The sequence below is a fragment of the Morone saxatilis genome, unplaced genomic scaffold (assembly GCF_004916995.1).
Source record: "Morone saxatilis isolate NCDOM2014 unplaced genomic scaffold, NCSU_SB_2.0 Contig19, whole genome shotgun sequence".
In the NCBI taxonomy this organism is placed as follows: Eukaryota; Metazoa; Chordata; class Actinopteri; family Moronidae; genus Morone; species Morone saxatilis.
This window is the reverse complement of record NW_023339751.1, coordinates 22,963,514-22,981,972: the sequence shown is the minus strand read 5'-3', so window position 1 is coordinate 22,981,972 and position 18,459 is coordinate 22,963,514. Positions and strand designations below refer to the sequence as shown.

At 37.7% G+C, this 18,459-nt stretch overlaps 1 protein-coding gene across 1 annotated transcript; it reads right to left on the bottom strand.

Moving 5' to 3' along the window:
* Positions 1-415: 415 nt before the first annotated feature.
* Positions 416-17,658, bottom strand: edaradd (EDAR-associated death domain). The gene is made up of 6 exons (XM_035663020.1): positions 17,495-17,658; positions 7,527-7,579; positions 7,093-7,135; positions 5,673-5,737; positions 2,557-2,602; positions 416-1,771 (listed from the first exon to the last, which is right to left on the bottom strand). The coding sequence occupies exons 1-6, from the start codon at positions 17,550-17,552 to the stop codon at positions 1,383-1,385; spliced, it is 654 nt and encodes a 217-aa protein (XP_035518913.1). The 5' UTR covers positions 17,553-17,658; the 3' UTR covers positions 416-1,382.
* Positions 17,659-18,459: the final 801 nt, after the last annotated feature.

The window sequence follows — 18,459 nt, the reverse complement described above, 5'->3', positions numbered from 1 at the left end:
TTTAGTTGTTAAAATATCTCACAATCATTTGCTGTGATATCCCACATGGCTCATAGTCATTAAGACACAGCCAATGTGATTATTACTCAAAAGTTACTCATCCTGCCAACAACAGGTTTATGAGTATTATTTCCAAAAATACAACAAAATATTTAATAAAATAAATAAATATTCTGCCATTGCCTTTGTGCTTTGCTTTTTATCCAGACACATGCAGTCAGATGCACATTAACAAGATTAAGAGCCTACAGTCATGGCTCAATGACGCTATACTAATGCCAATGTCAGCATGCTAACATGCAGATAATGCATATAATGCAAATAACATTAACATGCTAATATATAGCAGGTACAATGTTCACCATCTTAATTTAGCGTGTTAGCATGCTAATATTAGCTAATTAGCTTTAGGATGATGGGAATGTCAGTTTTTCAGTTATTTGGTCATAAATCAAAGTATAAAATCAAAGTATAAAATAACAACATTTTTTAATTTTGATTGGATGATGGTTTATTACAATTCATCCTGAGAGGAACATGGATGTCTATATCAAATTTCTTGACAATCTATCTAAACAAACCACAAATGTGAAATCAATTAAATCCTGTGATTCCTGAAGCACACAGTGATGCTTCACTTTTCACTTATTGGTCATTGTTTTATCTTTTTCTTAAGATTGTTTGCTGGAGTGCCTTGGGAGCCAAATGGTTACATTACATGCCAGATAACCACATCGTCATCAGTGTGACTCCATCCCCATGGATGTATTAAAGTAGTACTAGATACAGATTCTTATGGAAGTTGCTTAGTGATGCATTAAGACAAAAAAGTTTGATTTCCCAGTATAAAATTTTGCTTCTGCATTGTGGGGCAAGCACACTAGAGACTTCCGAGCTGGTCCTCTGCTAACTTGAACAGGGATAAAATTATTTAATTGTGCAGGTCTTTTAGACTTTCCAAATGCTATTGAACTGAATGAATCACATTCTGATAGTGATATAGTGTCATTCTGCAGGGGTTGTGAAAAACATGTATCCACTGTTTTATAGCCACAATGTAACCGTATAGGAAAAAGTCATTTTGGGCCGGTGTGCATCATGTGACAGATGGTATTGCTGTGATTACACAGCCACTATGTAAAGCCCAGCACTCTTCATGGGGGCTTAACAACCTTTGTTTCATGTCATGCACCTTTCTCTCTGTCCATTTCCTGTCTGCCTCCCTCACTGTGTCTAATAAAGGTAAAAAAAAAAGAGCACTTCCTAAACACTAGCTACTAAATAGATGTTGGTAAAATGTGAAGAAGAAGAAATCCCTAACAAGTACAACCCTGACAGAAGAGAAAAGAGAGACGGGATAAATATACAGAGAGTCAAACTTGTTAAAGAGTCTGTTGCCAGCGTGACGGCCAGTCTTTCTCTATCCAGGTCTGCAGCAGTCGCAGCACATCAATGCGCTGGTAGATGCGGCAAAGTTCAGTGAGCTCAGTGACCGTCTTCTGGTTGTAGCGCAGCAGGAACTCCTGGGTGGGGCTGTGGGACAAGGAGCCCTGCGTCCGGTGCTCCAGCAGGGTCAGTTCATCGTAGCTCATCCCCCAGCGACTCGCAAAGTTCTTCCAGTTTTTGATGGTGCAGTGGTTTGGATCCAGTTTGAGCCGTAGTAAGTCCAGGAGATCTTTGTCATTCATGAGGTCACTAATCTTGGGAGGAGGGGCTGGGCAGCAGCATTTTTCACAGGGGCTGTTAAGTAACTGCAGTTCTTTGGGGTAGTCTGAGCTCAAAGATGGACAAAGATGATGGAATTAGCTCAAGATGTGTGATCTTTGTAATTCAATTCAATTCAGTTTAATTTTATTTGATAGGCCAATGCATAACAAAGTTATCTCAGGACCTTTTCAAATAGAGCAAGTCCTATGACCGAACTCCTTATAACATTTACAGAGACCCAACAGACCCATGAGCAAGCACTTGCGACGACAAAAACTGCCTTTTAACAGCAGAAACCTAGGACAGATCCCTTCGCTCTAGTGGGTGGTTCCATCTGCCTTGGACCAGTCTTGGGGGAAGAGAGAGAAGAGGGAGAGAGAAGAGGAGGAGGAGAGAAGAGAGACAGAGACAGACAGACAGACAGGTGCACAGCAAACAACAGTAGCAAACAACTACACTCATAGTAGGTGACTGATGATGAACATGGAAGAAGATAATGACGGCGACAATCAGCAACAATGGGGACAATGAGCAGTACGAATAGTAATTAATAGTAAACTGTAGTACATAATAATAGTAATAATTAATAATACATAACAATAATATCAGTGATATTAGCAATGGCAGTCAAGTAGGACAATGGTAGGAGGCTCCACCAGGATCCATGAGAACCTGCGAGTGTAAGTGTACATTGTGTACATTGTGTACATGCAAACCACAGTATATGAACATCAAATGTACAAGGCATACTAATAATAGTAACTAATCTTTAGTTAGAGACTATCTGCCTCCTGGTGGCCATCAGAAAGTATGGCCATTTTGGGTGTACTATCATAAGAAATGATTTACCTGGTAAAATTGATGTTGGGCACAAGCATTCGACATCTTCAACCGGCTACAACACAGAGAAATACAAGCGATTACTGTAGTTACATCGCATTAATGTTCTGATTCTGTCATTTTCATTCAAATGCTCAAACTCGGTTGCAAACAGACATTAGAAACAGTCACCATTGTCCTCTCACATTTAAGGCTTTACACCAAAAAGTAGTAGTATTAGCATCAACAAATCATCTATTATATCATTGTATTATATATATTATTTTACATAACAATAAACATATATATAGTATCATGATATATACATCTAACATACTCATGTTTAGAACTTTCACCATCTTATTTAGTGTGTTAGAGGAAAAGTCAGGGCATCACCAACAATTCCTTTTTTAAAGATCAGTGTGCATCTAGTGGTGAAGTTGCAGATTACAACCATCTGAATACAGCTTAGCCTTCCAAGTGTGTAGGAGAAACTACGAAAAACTCGTGAAAAACGTGACAGACCCTATCTAGAGCCAGTGTTTGGTTTGTCCATTCTGGGCTACTGTACTGAAACATGATGGTTCAACAGGCTGACCTCTGTAGAAGAGGACCCACTACCTCTGTAGATAAAAACGTCTCATTCTAAGGTAACAAAAACACAAATTCTTATTTTCAGGTGATTATACACTACACCTATGAATATTATATTTAATTTCTGACAATAGATCCTCCTACATTTTACAAACTGGACCACGAAGGACCATGAATGTCTGTGCAAAATTTCATCGCAATCCATCCAATAGTTGTGGAGACTTCAGTCTGGACCATGGTGGTGGACTGACACTGCCATCCCTACAGCGATGTCTCTGGCATGGCTAAAAAGTACAAGTTAGGCTACTCAACATTACAGCATTGCTCACATTGCCCAATACAATGTTTAAGTGAGTGGGCCAAGGGTGCTGCCAGGTTTAATATATCATTGTTCATTTATTGTGTTTTTAAAAACATTTCACCACAGTCTTCAGCTTTTGTCTCAGTCCTAGCGTGATGCTGTTGAATCAAACAACCCTTTGAAATATACCATCCATCCATCTTACTGTCCTTTCTTTTTAAAGCAGGTTTGTTATATCAGGCACTCAGTGGCCTAACGTCATTGTCACCTTCCAGTCAGCGGAAGTGTGTGAACTGTGAATGTGGCACACTATAAGGCCAGACAGAGAATCTAGACACTATACATGGAGGGGTGTATACATTTTGCTAGAGATGACTGGACAGGCTGGAATAGACAATTTGTTTTTAAATTTCCACTACTAACTCTTCTTGTATGGTTATTTTCAACAACGCTGAAAGCTTCATATGACGTTAACACTCTTTCTGCCTGCTCTGTTATTAGCAATACTCACAGCTGCACCTTCAAGTTCAGTGGGAGAAAACCACATCCTGTATGTTCACAGCCTAAATTAGAAAGTACTCACAGAGTACAAAGTGTGTAAGCAATACTTCTGGCAGGGTAGGAAAAAACTGATCTACATGTGCTAGTTTTAACAATAGAACTGTTTCATTAAGTTATCCATTAACGTTGACAATTTTATTGAATTGACTTTTAGGAAAAATATCAAATTCTTCCTCTTAAAGGGTATTTACAGCAGAGTCCTGCAGGGGTCCAGTTTTGCAAACCCGCATCTGCCCGCAGAGCTCAGAACAGGAACCAACTTGCAATTATTAATGTAACATGTAGAAACACAAATTAAAATCCTAATTAACGGTTAAGATGAATCAATCACCAACTGCTGCCGTGTCCACACGATTAGCGGGGCGCAGGTGTCAGAAAAGTTCTGTTAACTTGCGCTGCAGCGGGAGGGCTGCCCTCCCTCCCAATATCATCCATCTGCAGCCACAAATGGTCGTTTCTCGTCTGTGGGGTTCCCGTTTTGCTGATTGGACGCCCCCAAAAGTTTATTCTTCGCTTTCTTGCTTGAACGTTGTTAACTTTGTCAATTCCGGTTAATATACATTTTCGCGTTTATGTAGTGTTTCTCAACAGAAGTTTCAATATAATCTTAGTAGTCTGGTAAATGTAATTATATGAACTAACGTAGCAAGCTAAGCCATTACAGTAATGTTAGTCAATTACATCTTAATATGCTTTACATTTACGTGTAGGAACTAGTATATATTTTCTACGATTGTTGAGGCGGAATTCATACTTTGCACATGACGTTCACCAACTACTGGTGGCGGCAAGAACATTCGTCTCCAGCTAACGAATCCCAGGAATACTAATCATAGGTACTTGCCAGGACGTCGGTGTTTGCCTGGATATCATTCTAGCCTTGCGCTTGCTTCACCTCCCAATGGTAAAATTAATAAACATTGCTTGTTTATATTTCATGTTCTGGTGTTGTAATTAATTCTATGATGGTTTTTGCAACATGGTCATCCATCTAATCTATAAATGTCTTTTATTCTTTGTATGTGTTATACGTCGTACTACGTACTGTAACGGTAAAAACCAAGGCAATATTTATTTTCCTTCATGTGATTTGAGCTATAACTACGCTGTAATATTCAGTTCTGGTAAGGATTTTTGTCAAACTAAATAGAATCAAAATAAAGATCACTGTGATTGTTTTCTGACTTCAAGTTACGTCTATTATATGATCTCTTCACGTCGAACGTGACTGAATAATGACGATGAAAGTCGGCGTTTCTGTGGCCCGCCTGAGGGTATCCATGGTAACCACGTGGACTGCAAAGTATGATTAACGATTGGTCGATGAACGCTACCAGGAACGCCCAATAGGCGTTCTTGTGTCATGATGGAACGCCCCAATGAAGCCGCAGCTGGACCCTTCTCATCACAGGTGGCTGTTTTCAGCATTGACATATATTGGACAGAGCTTCCGGGTCTGAAAAATGAAGCCAACACGGAAGTATCTTAAAACCTGCATTCTATGTAAAGGCCAACAGGAGGAGCTCCATTAGCTGCAATAACACATTTCCATTCACTCTAATGGAGAATGAGCCGACCGGAATGAGTGGGTTAGTGACAAAATGTGTGGACAAAATTAAGCTGAAACTAAACTTTATTTGTCAATAATGTTCAAAAACAGTTTGCACATGCATCAAAGGGGGTTACTGACCTGTCTTATTCTGTCTGAGGAGGGGTATCCAGATGGCATTGAGCTAAGGTGGAGTGTCACAGCATCTGTCGGAGACATATTACTGACATCAGTATATTCTGAATAAACCACTGCAACCACTGACAAATATGCTTACACATTTTTTCCAGTAAGAGAAGGAATTTCAAAATGTATGTACTATAAATTCCTTAATAGTGGCCAGGTCTAAATTGACCTCAACAGCAGAGACATCAAGGCCTTTATTTGGTACAGGCTTAAATTAGATCTCCATAGCACACATTTCATCCAATTCAATCAGTGTATGTCACACCTATTTAAGCATCTATTCCCAGTTTTAACTTTCTATTTTAGTTATTTTATCTCATTTGGATTTTAATTGTTTTTTGGGTCTGATGTACCTTGTTTGTTTTTGTCATTTACGTGACCTGGCTGCTGTAACACCCTGTTCACATAAACCGCCTGAGCATAAGTGGCGTCTAAGGCGTGTGACGGCTGGATCTCCCAGGTTTGCGGCGTTCACATCGAGAGAGTGTCAGCTGTGACCTGCCCTATGTTTCCACATACACTTTCCCCTGTATAATGCCCATATTAAATCTAAATGTTCATGTCATTTAATTAACGATGCCCTACAGTTTAAACGTAAATGTTAAGAGTGCTAACCAGAAAGCACCAGCGGTTTGTTTACCGAGAGAGAGAGAGAGAGAGAGAGAGAGAGCGCAGTGGAAAGATACTGCCCTTCAGCCGGCTCACTTCCGGAAATTCTTTCACAAGTGAAGTTGTGTTAAATAAAAGATTACTAAAGTGCTTTTACTTTGAAAAGGAAGTTTAAACTGTACTGAAATACTTGATATATGACTACCAACAGATCCTTTCACTGTGCTGTTTTGCTGGGAGCCACGTGTGACTTGCGGAAAAAAGAGGACCTCAACTCTCTAGTGAAGCGTCACTGCAGACGTATGTCTTACTCTGATCTGTTAACATCGTCGCCAAAGTAAAAACCAATCGTGGGCGGTGTGAACAAGCCATAACACATCGATCTTTCTGTCTATCACTTTTTTCCTTTAGTTACTTCTGTATTTTAAAAAAAAATCACTGTCAATAATAATGAGTGCCTGCACAAATGTCATTTCCACAAATAATTTCCTATTCTAATATTATTCATACTGGTTTAAATAAACAATTTGATAGTATCTGTACAAAAGGAATTAAAGGCCTGTCGCCTACAGAGGCCTGTTCCAAATAAAGGCAGGTTGAGTTCAGTGACTGAAGCAAATAAAAGGCTACGCTATTAACTGAAGTTTTACATCTCATTGGCCATAAAAGGTGACAAATTTACAATATGTATGAATAGTATAATTGAAATAGTATGTCCACATATGCTTTGTAAAATGGACTATTGTGGTTCGTCTCAGTTATTTACCATGGGGATCTGTCACCTGCACTGGATAATTGGCCTCCAAGGACTGTGGGAGAGACAAGGGCAGACAAGATCATATTAGAAAGTAAAATAAATAAACCTGTGAAACACAAGTTTGATCTGCTCTGTTAACCCTCTTCTTAGGAGATTTGTATTCAATCTGTTCATGAGACTGAGGCAACATTCAAGATGTAGTCTTCAACTATGGAAGAAAATGACTCCATCGTGTGCCTGCTACAACCTGTTCTTCAATTAGCCCTTGGGCGCTAGCAATCACAGCACAGTATGTTTGGTTATGGTACATTTCTTAGCAGATTACTGCAAGACTCTGCTTTCTGAGAAAAAACAATGGGAAATCAGCACAAGGCAAACTGGATAGTAGACAAGTCAAGACAATGAGACAGTTAAACAAACACATGTACTGTAAAGGTACTCACAATTTCAAAGCTGGTGGTGTCTGTGTCCTCCACAGGTTCAGAGCTGATTCTGTCTGTTACAAAAATGAAGAGGCTTCAGTATAGCGAATATATTCTTTTAGCTGTACTCACTCATCCCCTTCCTACATGTCACTAGTTTCAACCGCAGAGATGCACAAAAAAACCACATCCTTCTGCCAACGAGTACATTCTAGAGAGTATGAGGTAGTCTGGACATGTTAATGTAGACAGTAAAACTGGGTGGTAATGACACACCATGAGCATTTAAATAAGGTAAACTGTTTTCATAGTCATGACTCTGTTTTAATGTAAGCTACATCGGTCTTGCCAAATAACAAAAACATGTTAAGTGTTAGTTTAGGTATGTTTACCCTGCATTTCATTACTGACTAAAGCTAACCAGCTCGTAATAGTGCATGAAAGTTTCCTAGAAAGAATGAAAATACTGTTCAGCATCAACATGGACAACTCCCAAATCAAATGCCTCCAGCACTGATAAGGAATATTTTCAACCAGCACATTCAAGGATGAGTTGGGTGAGCACCACAAAGGAAGCTTTTCAGCTCCAGAAAATACCTTGCCAGGCCTATGTGGGCCTTCATCAGTCTACGTCACTATAAAGCCATTGTATCCAAAGGGCTCCAAATAAAGAAACTGCTCTGGCCTTTCTTGGGTTACACTCTCTGACGATGAAACTTTAATTTGCATGGGAAACTAGAATTAGGATTAAGTGATTAGGTGGAAGCAGGCTGTTTTCTACATGCAGCTTCCAAGGTCTTGTTCATCTGAGAGAAAGTAGTCATGTATGTAGGTCACAGACAGAGTTTCACCAGTCAAGACTTAGTAAAACACTCATTTTAGCCTGATGTTATATGACACATTGTGTGGATTCTGGCACAGTAGTCTAATAGTCATAAACAATAACACCAGTTGCACATATTAGATACTATTTTGTCTCGTTTAGATTTATCTTTCTATTTATTACTTTAATTCCTTAAAACTTTACATAAAGTCCTCCTCCAGTTAAAAATACGTCACAAAAAGTTTGGAAGTAGGGCTGCACAATAGATGCCTCATATTGTGATTATTCTGATATTGTGATATGAGTCATGATAAGGAGACTGGGAATGATCTTCTTTGCATCACAATTTAAATTTTAATTGGAAAATTCACTGTTAAACATTTGTTGGGGCCTGTACCAAACAATCTGGAGAACAAGATTTGTAGGCCAGGACTACAGTAGCCATCACTACAGTACTTCATTGTAATGTTGTTAGTCACACATCTTATCTTTACCAACACATTACAGCTTCTGCGATTTGGATATTGCAGATATATATCTATAGATATAGATATATATAAGATTTTAGCAAGAATATCTCTAATACAGTCCCACTGTGAGGTAAATAGTACTGCCCATGTGAATCAAAACTGCTCATTAAAAAAAAGAACATTGCTCCACAGCCCTACTAGTGGTTAAAAACTTTAATGGGTAAGTCTGGTGACTGGTTTCTATTGTTAACAAATCCCATTAGAAAACCCAAGCCAACAACGAATGTATCCTAACAGGTATTGCCATGTGTATCCAAAGCCTGATCTATCTTGCCCCGGACATAGAGCTCTATTGTTGTCCAAAAAAACACATCAGTGAACCACATGCATTGGGTGACATGTTCCTTTATTACCATGAATACACACTGTAGTTTATTTGGACTCAATCCCACATACACAGTCCTGCTGTGCCAAATACTAGATCAACAAATTAATCCACAGCTGAAAATAGTCCTCAACAAATGCACTATTTACTCTTGAATACTTAAAAAGAAAGCATACATTCATGACAAGATGTCTTTAGTAGGAACCAATGGGCTAGGAGCTCAGAGTTCATAGAGCCAAAAATATAGAATAACACAAGTCATATACTATACTTTAACTCAGTGGCTGTCAATGTCCCTGTATTGTGCAGTATATTAGAAATAATGTGGTGACAAAAAGAGCCAAGGTGGAGTGATGAGGACAAACTTATGTTGATGGATGAATATGAAGAAAACATGAAGAGTACAGACAGATGTTATACCCTCCAGTCTGAAGTAATACATTGGCAAAAAAATTATGAATGGCATTATGCATTTCTTTTTTCCTGTGTGAAATGAAAACACTCGTCTAGAGAAGCAAAGTAAGAGAACCACTTCAGAAAACACCTTTTAACAAGGTTATGTATCTGGGCATTTACATGTTCTACGATTTAAGAGGACATAGATAAAACTTAAACTGTCTCATATTAAGCAATACAAATGTAAATTGTTGTACAACAACAACAACTCGTTTGGACAAAGACAAAAATAACTTAAGAAATGCTTATTAATTTAATTCCTGTAGGAATGTCTATAATCCTCCAAGACCAAAGACCAAAGCAGCCAAACTCAAAAAATGTTTTCTTAGACAGGCTGCTACAGATCCCAATTCACTGATTCCTGCATTTGTTACTCAAATACAACCACATCCACAGAAAGTAAAAGTCCATAGCTCAGTAGTTTAAAGAACAGATGAGATACAATACAGTAATCAAAGGATAAAATGATAATAATAGGTAATTAAACATTTTTAGCCCTTAGTAACTTTGACAAGCTTCGCACATACATGAGCACTTGTCCATAATTACAATACTGCTTCAAACCCACACACACACACACACACACACACACACACACACACAGTCCTTTTTGGTAACATCAAATATACATTATTTTCTGTTGCTGCTGAATGTGTGTTATGTCCCAAGGCATGCAGCTATAGCGGTCCAATCAGCTGACTCTGCCGGAGTGGGACCAATACAGCATCCCATACAGACAGAGGACAGTTTGACAACAGGGAATACAGCACCACGTTTTTTTTTTGCCAGGTTTGGCTCCTGGTATCCTGACGCTGAGTCAGCTAACATTAGCTGCACAAGCTAACTAGCTTACAGCAGCTAACATTACTGTTAATCCATGTCATTATTGGTTAAAATTGGTTGGTTATGTAAGCACACAACACATTTTGTTTCACAGGAAGACAAAATAATTGGATTGAAATATAAAAATACAAAGAAATTGTAAACTTTTTGGCATACAATGTTAAAAATGCATTTTCCATTTCATCTGGACTTTATTTGAACCCTAATCATAACCACTATTAATCTAAGCCTAATCTTAACTCTTACTGAAATGTAAGACACTGATATGTGTCCCAGTAGTCTGGCCCACACACCCACACTTACACGCACACACACACACACACACACACACACACACACACATACATTAAATATAAACTCCCCTGTACAAAGTTTGACGTCAAAACCCATGACTGCAAAAACGCCCCAACAGCATATTATCATAAGCCTTATATAATCAATGATAACTCATTCTATAAGGCTGCACTTCCTGTTACCTGCCAGTAACCACATCTCTAAATTATTTATTATTTGTACTTCAACTGTTGTGCCTTGCACTTTTGGTAAATTTCTCATTATGGAATTAAATGTTTTCACTTGTTAATTTCTAAACAACAAAGGGCCAGAGGTGACAGTCAGTGCAATCCATTAGACGGGTAATGGAAGGTAAATCCCCATCACCACAACCAGCCCACACAAAGACAACTAGGAAATGTTGACATGTTGCACTTTGCTTCCATATTGCTTTCAGTCTCTCTATTTCTAGAAAGTTATTTGGTTATTGAGTATTTGAGTGTGGAATCAATCATTCTTCATAAAGACGTGTTAAACATGATACGAGTTCCCTTAATTTTTAATTTTTGTATCATCCTGCTATAGCATTTATTAAAACCACCCTTATTATTATTATAATTTTCGTGGCCAGAAAAAGCTTTACACATTGTTCTATATAATATCACACCACAAGTCTTGTGGGTTAGTGCCAGAGAAAGATCTTTAAAGGACTCCAGATGCCATTTGCTTTGCATTTTCATATAATTTATGGTAAATTGCCTTTACCTGACATCATTGCTGACCATTTTTCAAACATTTCAGTTTGGTCAGAATAAGGCATGGTATTGAACCAAGATGTTTTCTCTTTTCTTCCCGGCTTCAGTAAGAGTTTTACTATGTTATAGATATTTTGATCTTATTGGTTGAAATGTGCCTGTGATAGGTGGATGTTCACCTAAGGACCTGCTAAGTATTTTTTGCAAGTGCCTGCACTTTTCCAAACTGTTTCCAAGGACAACTTCCTAGATGGTTCTGTGTAACAAAATATCTGGCTCAGTCAGGTTACATGATCTCAAAATGCCAGATAATCTTCCTGATTCATTGGCTTTCACTACTAGGGGCAAAGGCCTGGATGATGTAAGCCCCTTTTGCTACCTTGCAAACTGAACAAACTAAAATTTCCTCACCTGGACCAGGACTATAATTATTGGTACATAGAAGCAAAGATAAAAACTTAAGGGCTGCAATCAATAGAAATTTCTCTAAAAATTTCTCTATAATCGATTAATTGTTTGGTTTATAACATATCAGGCCAGAAACAGGTTAAAACCCAGTTTTCCTAATCCTGAAACCTGATTAATTTGCTTGAAAAATTACTTAAATGATTATCAAAATTGTCTTAGGTTTTTTGTCGAGTGACTTATCGTTTCAGTTCTGAAAACTGTCCTTACAACTCACCATACTATCTATTACACGTCAGGTGAGAACCTTGACTTTGTGAATAACTTGCAGTAGAAAAGCCACAGACTCTCTAATCCCAAAAGTCCTTGAACACACCAAAAGAGAGTTTTCAGAAACTGTCCAAGCTTGCAATAGCATTACCACATTTCTAATTAATACGCTCAAATGTGAAATACGGTGTATATGGGTATATGAGTGATATTCCCCTTTAAGTATAGTGCAGCAAGTATTACGAATACAGCCAGTCACCCAATTATCAAGTGTAAGTCGAACCCCAGATCAGTTGAGCATTGTTTCTCCCTCTCTGGGAATGCAGGGACATGTAACTGCATGCTCTGGATAAAGTTCAAGAGATGAAATATAAACCACATCATAATACATTGCTTAGGGCCATAATTCCACACAGGTGAACCCAGCTTTTCTGCATTTTGACCACCCATGTCTCCTATGAAAGAATAAAGTACAGTTTCTTAGCAGTCTGTGTAGTGGGGCATTTGCTTTATCATAAGTCTGTTTCCACACATGAATGGAGGTGAATGGCATGCCAATACCTGACCCAGGCCACAGTGAAGTCTAGACTGAGAGCATCTATGTACACACACCTTGTACAAACGCTCTGCTACATGTTTATCATGGCTGACAGTGGGTGGTAAGTGTGTCTCTTTCACTGTGTGTGTGTGTGTGTGCCTGAGCTGAATAGGATTAGACTGGTAACTCTTTAATGACATATCAGCCAATCAGAAATGGATGTTTCTCCCTGATCACTCACATGAAAGCATTCAGCAAAAACCTGACATGTACTTTTTATCAGTACTGTACTATCACAGAATACCACTGAATAGGTGCAGTGGGTAACTTGACTTTAAGGGAATACATCAGAATTTTTGGAAATATGCTGTTTCAGAGAGTTAGAGGACAACTTTGATACCTTTATTATCTCTGTGTGTAAAGTACAGAGCTGGGGCCTTATTTATAGAATGCATTTCAGATACATTTTGGTATGACTTAAGCAGACAAATACATATATAAGTAGTTATTTATAAAACCTTACTTTGACACCGAAATGATCTTAATTCTAAGACATCTTAGTTAGACATATCTAACATCTAGACATGATGGAAGTGATTTTCCTGCTGGTTATGTCAGGTTAATGATGCATTAGCTTTATGAACATGGGTGGCTGTGGCTCAGAGGCAGAGGTCAATCATGACCATTAAATAAGCTATTTTACTATAAATCACAGTTTATTGCTCTATTCTATATAAAAATATATTTTTCTGCATACTGCCATAAAATACGGTGTAAAATAATCTGATAACTATCCTGTTCAGCCACTGTCAGTAATCAATGCATACACATTATGATTTAAGTATGATAAAGACAGCTGTATAAATCCTGTAATGGCAGAACAATTGAAAATATACGTAGCAGTGAAAAGCTCCCTGTGCTTTAACAATTCCTAATGTCAGTAAAAACATGTAACTCTAGAAATACAAGCTAAAGGGCGTCATATGTTGTAATTTGAGATTCACAGATCGCAGGTAAGTAAATTACAAATGGGCTTCTTACAACCTGCTTAATAAAGCTCAGAATCTTTTATGAATCAAACGTAAGCACGTTGAGAACGTGGATAGCTTAGCTGAAAAGACTCCAGACGGGAGTAAACAGCTAGCCTGGCTGTGTCCAAAGTTTGTATCTATTTTAATCTGTATAAGGAGAAACATAAAAATGCCAACTTGTGGTTTAAGGTGGAGTTACATACTATAACTATGTCAGGTTGGTACCATCATGCCTGTACCAAAAGCAAAACCTGTGTTCCCTAACGGTACAGTGAAAAAAGTCTTTCCAGGATGTAACTCTAAAACTCAAAACTGAATGTACGTTTTTACAGTTTTTTTCTCTTTTAGCAACATTTTCATCCCTGTTATAATCCCCTAAACAAGATGTGAAAGTTTTTTTTTTCCTAAGAGAAATAGTCCCTGTGAAATCAGAGTAGGCAGAGATTAATGTTGCTGTTGTTGTATTTATAACAATGAGAAAGTTCTATTGAGCTCCACATTAAACCAAAGATATTTTTACCCATATTAGTCAAACGAAAAGTCAAGCTCAACAGTTTCCAGCCACTGTGCTGATAATGTCAACTGGGTGGAAAACGGATCTCAGAGTTATAGAGGCCTGGATACTTGAGAGTTTTTTTCTTTTTGTTTCATGGCAGGTTGTGTTAAAGCATTTGGTTAATGATTAATCTTCTGGTATAATCTGATCATAATCTTGTAAATCTACAGAAATGACATCTGATTGGCCCACTATAGTTCCACTGTCACAGCTGCAAAGCCACATATGCCATCAGTGTGAATGCGTCAGTATGTGTTACCTTTACAGCTGGGGTTTATGTTGCATTTAAATTTCTCAGCACGGGTACAAATGTGTAAAAACAAGACTAAAATTATTAAAAACATCAAATATTTAATATATAAACAGATACAAGACATAGCTTGGCCTATCATACCATTCTTTTCATTGTTCAAAATTTTAGTCGCTTTATAATAATTATAAAACATGTGTTGCTGCATTAAGCTTTTCATATGATAAAGAAAAGAAATTCAATGAAGTTACAACTGAGCATCGACACTTTGAACAACCACTTTGGTTTAGCTTTCAGATGTACTCAAGATCTGCTATAAGCTATAATTCAGCAAAGGTAAAGGGAACTACAGTGTGTACTCTGATCCTATAGGATTGCAGACAAACAGCCATTAACCCGCAGTGTGACTAAACACATGTTCATGTGTCAAACACATGCGTGTGAAAGTGGTTTAGGTAATTCTACAGGCACGAAAAACAAACTTGGTTACACGTACATCATATAGTCAGGTATCCTAAAATTCACTCATGAATTTATAAAAATGTAACTAAAGGGCGATAGAGGAATTTTCCATCACAATTACTTACAGTATGTAGCAGTGTAGACAAGGTTTTGAAACCTTTAAATGAAGTTAAATAAATAAAGTTTTCTCCACACACAGTCACAACAAAGAAAAACACAGCTGTAATCTGTCGATTTGTGCAAGTAACGTAAATGTCATGCTGTGGGGAAATTTGATATTTTTACGTCTGTATTGACACAGTACTTTACAGTTGGCAGACTGTAAAATCCCTTTATTTAGCCTCCTCCATCATGACACCTGCTCTAGTTTGAGGGTTCTCTTACATCATTGAGTAAACTGACCAAGCTACATATTTTATATATATTTCATTTTATATTCAAACAGTAGAGAACAATTGATGGACCCAAACAGTGAACACTAACTGCAGGAAGTTTGTGTAAAACCAGAGATTAGTAGGAATTTTGAGCAGATTATTTTCTATGAGATTCATTTTCATGATATTAGGATTTTTTTTGTCAATTATTTGTCTGTATTATGTAATATGTATATGTAACAACCAAACAGGCTTCTGACAAACTCAGTGTGTTCTTCTCATTGTTCTACTAGCTCTTTGGTTGTTTTAACTGTGTATGTTTCTAATGCAGGATGAGACTTTCTCAGAAGGTGAAGGCTCTGTGAATATAGCTCTTGTTCAGGTGATTGATCTTGATTCAATGATTATGTAAACTTAAATAAGAACAATTTCATATAGTTTTTTCCCCCCACAGAATAGAAGAGATATAGGTCTACTGTATATATATATATTTTAAGTTTTCTTTCACCCCTTAAAATCAAGAAGGCCTTGTGACTGCCTTCCAATTAGCCCTCTGTTTCTTTCCACAGTGAATAGACTGTAGTTACATAGCACCATTCAAGTCTTCCAACAAGTCAAAGTGCTGTTACACTACATGCTACATTCACTAGTTCACACATATTCACAACAGAATCTAATTCATTCATTCACATTCAGTATCTTGCTCAAGGACACTTCGACATGCAGCTGCCCTGGATCGAAATCAACAACCTTCTAATTAGTGGATGACCTGCTGTACCTCCTGATCCACAGCCGCCCAACAGTCTTTCCAACAATCACCACATCTGGTTTGGTAAAAATAAACCGAAAATTCACAGAGTTACTTGCAATGAAGGCAACATAAGCTAATCCGCTATTGCTCGCTACCAGACACCATAGACAAAAACGCTAATTTTAGCTGGGGTATCATAACATCGTAAACAAAATGGACGGAAACAACATAAAACTCACAAGAACAGTGTTTGCTAGTCTTTCCACTGTTCTAACAATCACAAACTCTGGTTGGGTGGAAATAAACAGTAGATGAGAAAAACTGCGGTTTGAGCCGCTCTACTTGGCTTTAAACGGAGAACTTACATGCACTAACAGGGACGCATGGCCAGACTGGCTTTACAAACAAACCAGAGAGTGGTTGCCAAAGCAACACAAGCAGAGGGGACTGTGACGTTGTTCTCTGCTTTATCAGTGTTAATCTCATAACCTTAAAGACAAGTTATCTGCTATGATAAATGTTAATAAATTCATACATGGTTCTTATAATGCAAAATGTCATAATGGAGGCGGTTTATCACCAGCAATAGGGATTTTTTACAACCTGGCAACCTTATCTATTGTTTCCAACTGCACTACACGCGTATAAACCCTTATAATGTGTGTCTTATGGACTATTATTATGTTAGAGGTTATTCTAGTTTGTAGACAGAAAAATAAGAGTTTTTTGAAGATAAGGAGCTCTTATGTTGAGTTAATGTGAACAGACCTATAAAAAGAGCACTGACTATGTTACAGCACATCAACCGCTGACACTGAGAGGAATGAGGCAAAAGACAAACTGCATTCTGATTACAATTTGCTCCAACACATTAATACTTACACTAACCAATAATTAGTGGATGAAGATCACTCTTTTATAAACAGGTTAAAATGGAAAACAAATGCCACTGTGCAACAGGTAACGGGTTTTCCATTATTAGTGAGGGAATTTTTATACTGTGGTTGTGGTTGTAGACGGATACCCAGGAAACACTTGTCTGATTTCCCCCAAACTAACGGTGCTAAAGTGAGTTTTTAAAATAATTTAAAAGGTAAATGTAGGCTACTCCCTATCAAATAAAAACTCTGAAATGGTAAAATTGTTTATTTAGGTTGTTAAAACAAAAACAATAATAAGACAGTGCAAGAAAAAATTAGGAGGTCTCAAAGTTGTAGTTTGCAAAGTTAATTGAGATAATGTAAAAGAAATGAAGAGCGGCTTGGGATGAACAGTTAACACTATTATACTGTATGAGTATCGACCAAATGTCCACACAGAGGCAAAGACACTTGAATTTATACTTACCAAAAGGCTCCTTATACGCCCTCAAACTACTCATTGTAGAAGCTGTGGAGTCTCCCATGCAGGGAAATGTATGAGTATGACTGATATAAACTGTCTATGTAACGTTAACAGATCAAAAAGAGACGATAATCCTTCACACGGAGCTCAGACAAAGCGCTAATGCCAGCCCGGTGGCGGCGGCTCAGACTGATGAGATACCTCAGTGTAAAGGTACCAGGATCACTGTTGCCTTCATGGTCTGCTCGTAAATTCAACACTCAGTTTCAGAAGTTGTTATTGGTTGTTTGTCTGTAGATACTTTCGTTGAACGATATAACTTTTCTAATATTACAGTAAAAGGATATTAGCACTGATGATTTTCCGGTTAAAGTTGGAGTTTTATTCCATATTTGTAAGTTTTTATCATAAAAAGAAACAGGTTTCTATATGAAAATGCCCTATTAATGCTGGTGAGATATGACGTGGACGACTTTGTTACTTATAAACTCTTAAAATAAACTGTTAAAATGCTGTATAAGTAAAGGTTCTGCCATGAGATATGATGGTCTTTCACTGTTACAGAAGCTGTATTTAACTTATTTAGAGTTTATGGTATTTTACTGTCATGGTTAAACAGTTGAGTTTTCAACTCAAAATCTACAGACATTTTTTACAGTGTAGGCAAAATTTTGGCGATGGGAAAACTGGCATGGCCATTTTCAAAGTTATTATTTGACCTCTGACCTCAAGATATCTGAATGAAAATGGACATAAAAATTACTAGAATTGCATAAATTGGGAGTGACAGAAAGCTGAGACACAGACTTCATGGGAGATGAAGATTATAACTATGATGTTTTATGATGATAATACTACTACTACTACTACCCCTACCACCACCACTACCACCACCACCACTACCACTACCACCACCACTACTACTACCACCACCACTACTACTACCACTACCAGTGTCAAGTCAGTCA